Source organism: Nicotiana tabacum, chromosome 23 (genome assembly GCF_000715075.1).
Source record: "Nicotiana tabacum cultivar K326 chromosome 23, ASM71507v2, whole genome shotgun sequence".
Classification (NCBI taxonomy): Eukaryota; Viridiplantae; Streptophyta; class Magnoliopsida; order Solanales; family Solanaceae; genus Nicotiana; species Nicotiana tabacum.
This window is the reverse complement of record NC_134102.1, coordinates 16316506-16327713: the sequence shown is the minus strand read 5'-3', so window position 1 is coordinate 16327713 and position 11208 is coordinate 16316506. Positions and strand designations below refer to the sequence as shown.

Below are 11208 nucleotides of genomic sequence, written 5' to 3'. Positions count from 1 at the left end.
CTTATAATATTTTTTATATAGTTTTTGAATATTTAAATTTTAATTTTAAAATATTATGTTTAACTAATTTAATTTAGTTTCAAAATTTAATCAAATTGACTCCCAATAAGCTAAATGTGTTATTTAAATTGAAACAATGGAGAGTAAGAAGTTAGAAATTTACATGAAATTTCCGAAGTGTTTTTATTCATAAATACATTAGCTCTACCTACCTTAGACCATCTAGACGTATAAATTAAAGCTTGTTTCATTTAAGAAAATTTGGCAAAGACTTCAAATACACAGGCTAGCTACAGCCCCAAGAAAACTCCACTCTTTTTCTTCATGTCAAAAGCTCTTTTCTTGTTTTACCATGGCTCCAATGGAAGTTAGCTCCAAAGAGAGAAAACTCAGAAAAGCTTGTTTTCTGGGTTGTTTTGGATTTTCCATTAATAAAAAAAAGTTATCTTCTGATTATGTTAAGTCAGCCGGCGGCAAGAAAAAAAGGAAGTCTTTGTTGTTTATTTTTAAATTTGTAGGGAAGCATTCGACGGCGGTAAAATCTATTCCGGTGGACATATCGGAGAAGTTCAGCCGGAGTAGAGAAATTCATGTCGTGAAGTCGGAGAAGAAGGATTCTGCTAAAACTCCGGCGACGACCGCTGACATGACTCAGGTGCCGCCGGTTAAGGGTCAAACAAATGTCCCTGAGAAGGTTAATTATAAGGTATGTTAATAGTATTAATTAGCGGCGAGTTTTCGGTCAAGCTCTATGAGTTTGTCTAGTTCAGTTTACCTTTTCAGTGTAGTTTACGAGCTATTGCACACTAGGTTTAAAAACAAATTAGTGACCGCGAGTTCCTTAGTTTAAAAAAAAAAGTTTAGAGGCAATAAAGAGTAAAATTTGAAAGTTGGTATAAACACCACTATTATTTTAAAAAATTAGAATCAATTTTAACATTTGAATGAAAAAGGTAGAATATATTATATTTTGTATAAGTGTCTTCAACTACTTTTAGATTGAGACGTGATTTAATTTGATAGTAATTGGTTACACATGCTTTGTGAGATTGTCTAGAAACTGTATTTTCTGTTATTTAACTAGATATAACTTTAAGAACCCATCTTATGACAAAGTTATTGGTTACATCTTATTTTTAGTGGAGGATAAGATATAAGAAACGAAGCTGAGATGGTTCGGACATGTTAAGAGAAGATGGTTCGGGCATATTAAGAGAAAAAACACGGATGATAATAATTGGTTATACATGCTTTGTGAGATTGTCTAGAAACTGTATTTTCTGTTATTTAACTAGACATAACTTTAAGAACCCATCTTATCACAAATTAACTTTGTGAGAGTAATTGGTTACATCTTATTCCCTGTGGAGGAGAAGATATGAGAAGCGAGACTCAGATAGTTCGGGAATATTAAGAGAAGAAGCATAGATCATGTCCAGTTAGGAGGTGCGAGGGATTTGCCCTAATGGGTATGAGGAGGGATAGAGATAGGCCAAAAAGTCTTGGGAAGAAGTAATTAGGCAGGATATGGCGCAATTGGAGCTTATTGATGACATGATGACACTTAATAGGAGGGTATGAAGGCCGAGAATTAGGGTAGAAGATTAGTAGGTGGTCGAGCATTTCCCTTTGTCTTCCTCAATTCGATAGCACTAGTGTTAATATGATATCATTGTATATTTAGATTGCTATTACTACCTATCGTTTAATTGCTATCTTGGCTTCTGTTTTCTTAATATTTTGTTGTTGTTACTACTTGTTGTCACTACTTCTTTTATATATATTTTCTTTAGATGGGGATCTATCAGAAGCAATCTCTAAGACTAATTATATCCTACCTTCCCCAGACCCCATATGTGAAAATTCATTGGGTTTTGTTGTATAACTTTAAGAACCATAGTACAAGAAGGAAGAAAGGAGTTGAAAATTATTATGTATTTCCTTAATGATCCAAGTTTAATTCATTTATTAACTTTGTAGATCATATGAAGGAGGTCATTTAAAAGTAAAAGAAATTTGTAGATTTTACACAATTTATGGAGTTTGTGGATATCACATTCACATATTTGTTTTCCAAAATCCATGTTGTTTAGAAAATTTTCTGTGGGAAAATTTTAATTTCTTTCTCTTTTCTGGATCTTGGATCAATGTTATACGTTTCTTATTAATGATTGGTTTACTAGCAATTTCGTCATATTTTTTTCTTGCCCTTCTTTCCTATTTCTTAATTGAGTATGTTTAACAATTTTATTTTTTGACCTCATTATTTTCAGACAAAGGACGATAATAAAATTCAGGACATCATCCACAGAAAGAACAAAAGTTTGGATCATTTGTTCGACAACGCACAAGAACATTCCACGTGTCCAAATGAATTTTCAAGGAGTGTTACTATTTCTAGTACTCATAATTTGAGCCACTTTAATTCACCAAAATACAAGCATGATATCAAGATTTCCCACTCAGTATCTCTGCCGCCATCAAAACGGAAGAAATCACCGGCGGCGACCACCACCGGTGAAGTCAACGACGAGAAGTCAAATCAACGACATGATCAAGAAATTAATAACTACTTTGATTCAATTATTGGGATGTCAATTCTAATGGTGACCCTATTGATAATGTTGTTTTGGGGCAAGGTTTGTGCCATTATTTGTACGTCTGCATGGTTTTATTTTCTCCCTCGGTTTCGACCAAAAAATGAAGCAATCGTCGCCGGAAAAAATGGTGGAGTCGCCGGCGATGTTGATGTCAACTCCGACGAGTACAAGAAGAAAGTTGTGTTGGAAGGGTTTTTGGAGAGAAACCATAGGAGTGGTGTTGGATTTTTGTAGTACTTTTGTTAATATTTTTCTTTTTTTATATATATATTTATTTTGTCCGTTTTGGGTGGAATATTTCTATTCATTTATTTTAAACCAAAAAGCAAAAAAGGGAAGGGAATTAAAAAGAAAAGAAAATGTTTAATTTATGTGAACATGTTTGATTGGGCACAGAATTTAAAAAAAAATGAAGACTTTTGAAATTTGTGGTCCTAAACAAGTCAAAAAGGGGCCTGAGTATTTCTGTGGTTATAAAAGTTTCTCATTAAGGGTAGAATTGTAAGATTAAGTTAAAATATTTCCAAAATTAAAAATGGATCATTCTTTTTTAAACGGATAAAAAGAAAATAGGTTCACGTGGAACGGAGATTTGAATGAATTGTTTATGTAAATTTTTGATGGGGGATTGTTCAAAAGAGATGGCTGTTTTCTTTAGAATACTATTGTCTAATTTCAACTTGGTTTAATTTTTTCATTCACTTGTTTATACCTAATTTGTTACTGAATTATGTTCATTGGTTTATGGTCTAAAACAATTCATACATATTTATGTGACTATAATTTATCTAATTAAAAGAAAAAATAAAATTTTAAAATTAAATTATTCTAAATTTAGAAATGTGTCATCAGTTCTTAAAACTGACCAATAAGGAAAACGTTCATTCCTTTTTAAAACGATCTGAGTACTATTAACTTGGTATTCTCACAAGATTCCTAGGTCGTCAGCATATATCTCATGTCACAATTAATCTTTATCAAAATTTATAGCTACTTTTTCGTTTTGCCAAAAATACCAGAAATTGCACCTCAAAAAGTTGAATCAAATTCCAAAATTAGACCAAAAATAAAAGAAAGTGTAAAAATTGCACCTTCAAATGTAAGTTCCTATTAAATCTTTTTTATTTTTACATTTTTTGTTAAACTTAATAATCAGAGTTTAGAGTTTATTAAATATGTGACAGGTATCAAAAGTACTTATTTTTTACACACTTAAAAGACCAAAATTACTCCCTTATATATTTAAGGGAGTACTTTGAACCAATCTCAAACATAAGGTACCGTTTTTGTCATTTTCTCCTTAATTTACCATACTCTCAAACATCGCATTTATCCCCACTCTCACTTCTACTCTTACGATCCAAGAAAACCTCTTACCTTGCCCCCCACACTTTCATTCTTTTCTCCATCCAATGGTGATAGAGCACTCTTCAAGAGGAGAAAGGGCTTATGACATTTTCTCAAGGCTATTAAAGCAGCGAATTGTTTGCAATATTTTATACATGTTTAGATAAACCTATTTGACTGGGCACGGAGTTTAAGAAAAAATGAAGACTTTTAGAATTTGTGGTCCTAAACAATTTAAAAAGGGGCCAAGAGTATTTGTGTGGTTATAAAAGCTTCTAAGTAAAGGTAGAATTGTTAGTTTAAACAAAATTATTTTCAAATTTAGAAATGGGTCATTCTTTTTGGAACAGACCAAAAAAAAATATTAAAATGTATTTAAACTAAGGCTGTCCAACGGGACGGGATGTCCCGACCCGTCCCGTCCCACTTAATTTTAAACAGGATGGGTCCATGTTAAACGGGATACGGGATGGGACAGGATGGCCATTTCGTCCCGTTTATCCCGTCCCATTTCGTCACGTCACATCCCGTCCCGTCCCGCGTCCCTTTTTTTTTTTAATTATAGCCGTTGGGCAACAACTATAATTGCAAAAATAGCCGTTCCCAACGGCAAAAAACGGTCATATTTGGCCCCCACTCCCCCAAAACACACCCCCTCCCCCAAATTTTTAATATAATCCTTAAATTTATTAAATTACACTTTGGCCCTATTTTCTACTATAAATATCCCGATCTTTCTTTATTTTTTCCCATAAAAATAAATCATTCTCTCTCAAATCTCTTACATTCTATCTATATTATTCTCTCAATTTTCTCGCAATCAAGTGATAAGTTTCAAGTATTTGGACAAATATTTGGAGCAACTTTCAAGCTTCAAATTAATTCGTCAAGTATTTGGAGTAATATTTTGGGCAATTTCTTCAAGTTTCAATATTTAATCACAATGCACTCGTTCCATCTCCTAATTTTAATATATATTTTTTGCGCATTATTTTAGTGCTTAATTTTTGTGTTTACTTTACGTGTTCTATTTTCGTATTTCATTTGTGTTTTTAATATTTGTGTTAATTTTTTAAATTTAATTTCATATTTAAATTATGGCACCTAAAAATATATTTGGCGTATTTAAAAAAACTAGTAAAAAAAGTAGTAAAGGTGAAAGTAGTAGTAGTCCTAATCCTAGCCCTTCTCCTATAATTAGAAAACATATAGATGAAATGACTCATGTTGATGAAACTTTATTTTTCCACCCCCCGCATGTTATAATATTAATTTCGGAGAACAACTAGATCATGAAACTTTACAAAGACAAATTGGCAATGATATTTTTATTGAGGACGAAGAAAATGAGAAAGAAGAATTAGATGAAACACCCACTAGTCCTGCAACACAATCTCCAATACAGAGTCAATCTCGGTCTGGAGCTTTACCCTCTGTACCTCCTGTAAGGGGTAAGCCTAAAGATGAACGTCCCAAAATATCACTTGTATGGAAATTTTTTAAACATGATAAAGTCAAATCAATGTGCTACATGTGAAATATGTAAGTAACGAACAACTTTTGGCATGGTGGAAGGAGCGTGGCAAGACTTTTCCAACACTTTCAATAATGGCCCGAGATATCCTTGCTTTTCAAGCATCACCAGTAGCATCGGAGAGTACTTTTAGCGCGGCAAGATTTCAAATCGGAGATCATAGACATTCATTAGCGGAGGACAGCCTAGAGATTTCCGTATTATTCAGAGATTGGATTAATTCAGAAAGAAGAAATCTTGGTTTTGAAAAATTAACAACTAGGGAAGAAGAAGAATACAATGAGATACTTAGCACTGGGATGACGACATGGAACTCATGGAACATCAATCAACATTGCCAATTCCAGAACAATGTCCGAGAGAAATTATAGATAAGTTATAACGAAGTTATATAGGAGCTTACAAATATTAGTATGATAATTTGTAATTGGCTACTAAGAGGCCTAGTTCAAACAGAACCCTTCTTAGAAGGTGGCTGCGTAGATTAGGTGCTATTCAAAAGAATTATATTTGTATGTGAGATTTGAAAGTTCTATTAATAAAATAAAAGGCTCTAAGCATTGAATTTGTTTTATGAATTGTCTTACACTCTTACTTAGTTACTTAATGGCTTGAAATTATATTAAATAAATTATAACTCTATTATAAATTTATAATTACTAGAATATTTTATTACAAGTCTTTTGTTTTAATATTTTATAATTCTTTACTTAGTTTCCTAATATTCGTTTAATTTTTAAGTTTATTAAATAAGTCAAAAAATTAGATGTTGTAAACTTTAAAAACTTAGTCATTGTCAAAATAATATCGTTGCCAAACTCAATGCTTAAATGTTTATTTTTTTTAAAACGGCACTTAAGGCCCGCGAACCTGTCCCGTCCCGTCCCGTTTGTTAGCGGGACGGGATGGGCCTACCGTCCGTCCCGTCTCATCCCGTTTGTTAGCGGGACGGGATGTGCCTACCGTTTCGTCCCGTTTATCCCGTCTCGTCCCGCCACCGTCCTGGCTAAATGTCTTCCCGTCCCGTCCCGTTAATTTTGTCCCGTCACCTGTTGGACCGCCATAATTTAAACATAGAAGTATCTTCTTTCTTTTTTAAAATGGACTAAAAATGTATCCCTAGACAAGTAAGAGAAATTGACATGAAATTTCCGAAGCGCTTTTGTTCATAAACACATATATTAACTAACTCTATCTACCTTAGACCATCTAGATGTATAAATTAAAGCCTTGTTTCATTTAAGAAAATTTGGCAAATACACAGGCCAGCTACAGCCCAAGAAAACTCCGCTCTTTTAATTTTCTTCATGTCAAAAGCTCTTTTCTTGTTTTACCATGGCTCCAATGGAAGTTAGCTCTAAAGAGAGAAAACTCAGAATAGCTTGTTTTCTGGGTTGTTTTGGATTTTCTATTAATAAAAAAAAGCTAGTATCTTCTGATTATGTTAAGTCAGCCGGCAGCAAGAAAAAAATGGAAGTCTTTGTTGTTTATTTCTAAATTTTTAGGGAAGCATTCGACGGCGGCAAAAACTATTCCGGTGGACATATCGGAGAAGTTCAACCAGAGTAGAGAAATTCATGTCTTGAAGCCGGAGAAGAAGGCTTCTGTTAAAACTCCGGCGACCACCGTTGACGTGACTCAGTTACTGGTTAAATGTCAAAAAAACATCCCTGAGAAGGTTAATAATAAGGTACTATATGTTAATATTTAGCTGTGAATTCTCGGTCGAGCTGGTTGTACTGGGCTTGCTTAGTTCAGTTTACCTCTCCGGTGTAATTTGCGAGCTATTGCACTAGAGGAGTTTTACCTACACTGCAGCAGAAGCATGGCCGGACCTAGAGTGCCTCCGAGAGGGTTCGGCCAAAGTCAGTAGCTTTGGTTCGAACCTTGTATTTGTCTTAAAAAATTTATTGAATATATATATAAATTATTAATTTAGAACTTATTAGCTTAAAACGATTAGAATTCCGAACCCATAAACTTGAAATCTTGGCTCCGTCTCTGACCAGAAGGATAGCGGCCGCAGGTTCCCTAGTTTTAAAAAAAATGCGGTGGGAAGTACCGGTAAAATTTGAAAGTTGATATGGATACCATTAGAGGTGTCAATGGTTCGGTTCGGCCGGTTATTTTACAAAATTTGTACCATACCAAATTTTCGGTTATTTCATTTTATATAACCAAAATTAGACTTTTCGAAACCATCCCAATCATCTCGGTTTCTCTTCGGTATCAATACGGTTCGGTTAATTTTTCAGTATTTTTAAAAAATGTCATGCAAGAGTCGTTAGTTAAAGTTAGAATGCGATAATGTATACTTGCATAGTTGCATAGGACTTTGGTAAAACTCTCTAGCTAGATATTTTTATTATTTTAAAAGTGATAATCAAAAGAACATGAAAGATAACCAGAATAGAGATGCATCCCACTATTCTATGGTAGTGTAAAATAAATTAAGCAAAGACATGAGAATTATAAATCATACGGGTGGATATATAAATTGAGTTGGGACTCGAGAATAAAGCTTAATAAAATATTAGTATACAATAAAAGAAACCTAAATTGTAGCGGAAAGATATCCAATGCACCGTGACTTACTACTGAAGATGGTTGGAACACCTAGTGGCTTGCTACTCAAGATGTTAGAACTAATTTAGTTTCGATATGAGTAGTAGAATAGGTTTGGAAATTGGGACCTTGGATATTAATTATTGGTCACTTGTAACTATTTCCATAATCCCAAGACCCAAGAAATAAAAAATATATTTTTTAGTTTAAAACTTAGTATTTAAAATATACTTTTCATATATAAATTTATTCGGTACGGTTCGGTATTTTTTCGGTTTATTTTTATAAAATTAAAAACCTACCATATTATTCGGTATGATTAAAAATTTATATAATAACCTACGATTTTATTAAAATAAAACTCATAATCGGTTTGGTATGGTTCGATTCGATCGATTTAGTCGATTTTAAATGATCCATTGACATCCCTAGATACCATCGTTATTTAAAAAAAAAAGTTATAACCGATTTTAATATTTGAATGAAAAAGTAGAATATATTGTATATTTCTATGAGTGTCTTCAACTAGTTTTAGATTGAGACGTGATTTTGATAGTAATTGGTTACATATGCTTTGTGAGATTCTTTGGAAAATGTATTTTCTGGTATTTAACTAAAGAATCTGTAAGTTTAAGAACCATAGTATAAGAAGGAAGAGAGTTGAAAATTATTACGTACTATTTCCTTAATGATCCAAGTTTAATCCATTAATTTACTTTGTAGATCATATGAAGGAGGTGGTTTAATAGTAAAAGAAATTTGTAGATTTTACTAGGGTGGCCATAATTTGGGCAAAACCAAATTCCAAACCGAATTTTCGATTTTTTTGGATTTTTGGTTTGGATTTTCGGATTACATATTGGATTTTGGATTTCGGATTGGATATTAAATTTGATATTTCAAATTTTTGGATATCCGAAAATCCAAAATTCTTATACTTTATATTTAGTCCATTATTCATATGTAAATAGTAATAAGTTCAATACCTTATCAATTAGATATTATCTCATATATTTAATATTAATTACTAAGTTATTGTGATACTACTTTCTATTTGAACATGGTTTTACTATTTCTACTCCTTATCGACCATAATAATGTCTCTATTATTTTTTTTAATAATAATTTCATTACTTGAATAGTTCATTTGGATAATTGCGGTGAGAATGAGGAATTTTATAGGCAATTTAACATGAGGACTCATTTGAATATTTATTTTCATAAAAAGAAGAAACTTCTCAACTTATAAACTCAAAATCGAAGATCCAAAATATCATTAATCCGAAACCGAACTTAAAAAATCGGATCTAATCCAAACTTATTTGAATTGAATTTGGATTGTCATTTCTTCGTAAAACCGAAAATCAACAATTTATGGAGTTTGTGGATATCACACTTACCTTCTTTTTTTCTTTTCAAATCCATATTGTTTAGAAAATTTTCTATCTGAGATTTAAATTTCTTTTTCTTTTCTGGATCTTGGACCAATGTACGTTTCTTATTTATGATTATTGATTGGTTTACTAGCAATTTCGTCTTATTTTTTTCTTGCCCTTCTTTACCTATTTTCTATCAGTGATCCAAACTTTTGTTCTTTGTGTGCGAACAAAAGTTTGGATCACTTGTTCGACAACACACAGGAACATTCCACGTGTCCAAATGAATTTCCAAGGAGTGTTACTATTTCTAGTACGCATAATTTGAGCCACTTTAATTCACCCAAATACAAGCATGATATCAAGATTTTCCACTAAGTATCTCTGCCGCCATCAAAACGGAAGAAATCGCAGGCGGCGACCACCACCGATGAAGTCAACGACGATAAGTTAAGTCAAAGACATGATCAAGAAATTAATAACAACTACTTTGATTCAATTATTGGGATGTCAATTCTAATGGTGACCCTATTAATAATGATATAGTGTAATAGTTATGGATTCAATTGGATCTATAACTTTTGACGAAAAGTAAAAAATTAATGTATAAAAATTTATTAAAATTATAAAAATAGTATATATTAACTCATAACTTAATAAATATAATGGGTTCAATTCTAAATATTTTATAACTTGAATTCATAGAATTTAAATCATGAATTCGCCTCTGCTGATAATGTTGTTTTGGGGCAAGGTTTGTGCCATTATTTGCACGTCTGCATGGTTTTATTTTCTCCCTCGGTTTCGACCGAAGAATAAAGCAGTCGTCGCCGGCAAAAATGGTGGAGTCGCCGGCGATGTTGATATCAACTCCGATGAGTACAAGAAGAAAGTTGTGTTAGAAGGGTTTTTAGAGAGAAACCACAGGAGTGGAGTTGTATCTTAATTTGCAGGTCTTTTGCTAATGATTTTTTTTTTTTTTGGTAATTTACCAAAACCTATTTCCTTAATTTTTGTTCTTTTTGGGTGGAATATTTCTATATTTTTTAAACGAGAAAGAGAAAGGAAAAGGAGAAACACTTTTTTCAGTTCAAATCGATTTTTTGTGTACAATTTTGACATGTAAGGCGTGTTCAAAGAGATGGCTGTTTGCTCAAGAAGACTGTCTAATTTTCAACTTCCTTTAATTTTCTTATTCACTTGTTTATTATTCCCTAATTGTTATTCTTGTTTTACTAGCAGTTAATGTCTCGTGATGTTGATTAGAGGAGGTACGTGCCCCAATGAGAGAAAATAGATTATTACAGGAGGGGTCAGACTGTAATTACGAATCTTTTCATCCAAAAGAGTAATAAATAATTAAAGTACGGAAAAGAATTTTGGAAAAGAAATACTGCAGCATGATATATTTGTGAAGTTTAAAAAAGAACGTAAGACTATTAAAACTTGTGATTTAAAATAAGTTATAGAAAATTTGGTAGCTATAAGTCATCACATTAAGGATCAAATGAGAAATTTAAGTTAAATTATTATGAAATATTAAAAAATATTATTCTTTTTTAAACAGACTAAAAAAAAATATCATATAAATTAGGACGAAGCCAGTAATATTATTGTCAACGGCCGAACCCGGTGAAATTCTAACACTAAATATAGGGCTGAGTTTGGACTGTGTTTGATTAGTACCTAGGTAAGAGAAGAGTAGAGGAATATTGTAATTCCTAAAGAAAGAAAATAGAGCCACTGCTAGAAAGAAAATAGAGCCACTGCTCGAATTCGCTTTTGG

The 11208-nt window shown here is 32.4% G+C and overlaps 1 protein-coding gene and 1 pseudogene across 1 annotated transcript; both read left to right on the top strand.

The window, feature by feature from the left end:
* The first annotated feature begins 228 nt into the window (after positions 1-228).
* Positions 229-2881, top strand: LOC107794728 (uncharacterized). Its single transcript, XM_016617255.2, has 2 exons — positions 229-706; positions 2274-2881. Exons 1-2 carry the CDS (start codon positions 353-355, stop codon positions 2832-2834), a joined length of 915 nt encoding a protein of 304 aa, XP_016472741.1. The 5' UTR covers positions 229-352; the 3' UTR covers positions 2835-2881.
* A 3935-nt stretch (positions 2882-6816) lies between these two features.
* On the top strand, positions 6817-10368 carry LOC142177055 (uncharacterized; annotated as a pseudogene).
* Positions 10369-11208: the final 840 nt, after the last annotated feature.

Excerpts from the sequence above, each read along its gene's own strand:
- LOC107794728 (XM_016617255.2), top strand. The coding sequence starts at position 353 with ATGGCTCCAATGGAAGTTAGCTCCAAAGAGAGAAAACTCAGAAAAGCT. Across the intron at positions 707-2,273 it reads CTGAGAAGGTTAATTATAAG|ACAAAGGACGATAATAAAAT; the intron begins GTATGTTAATAG and ends CATTATTTTCAG.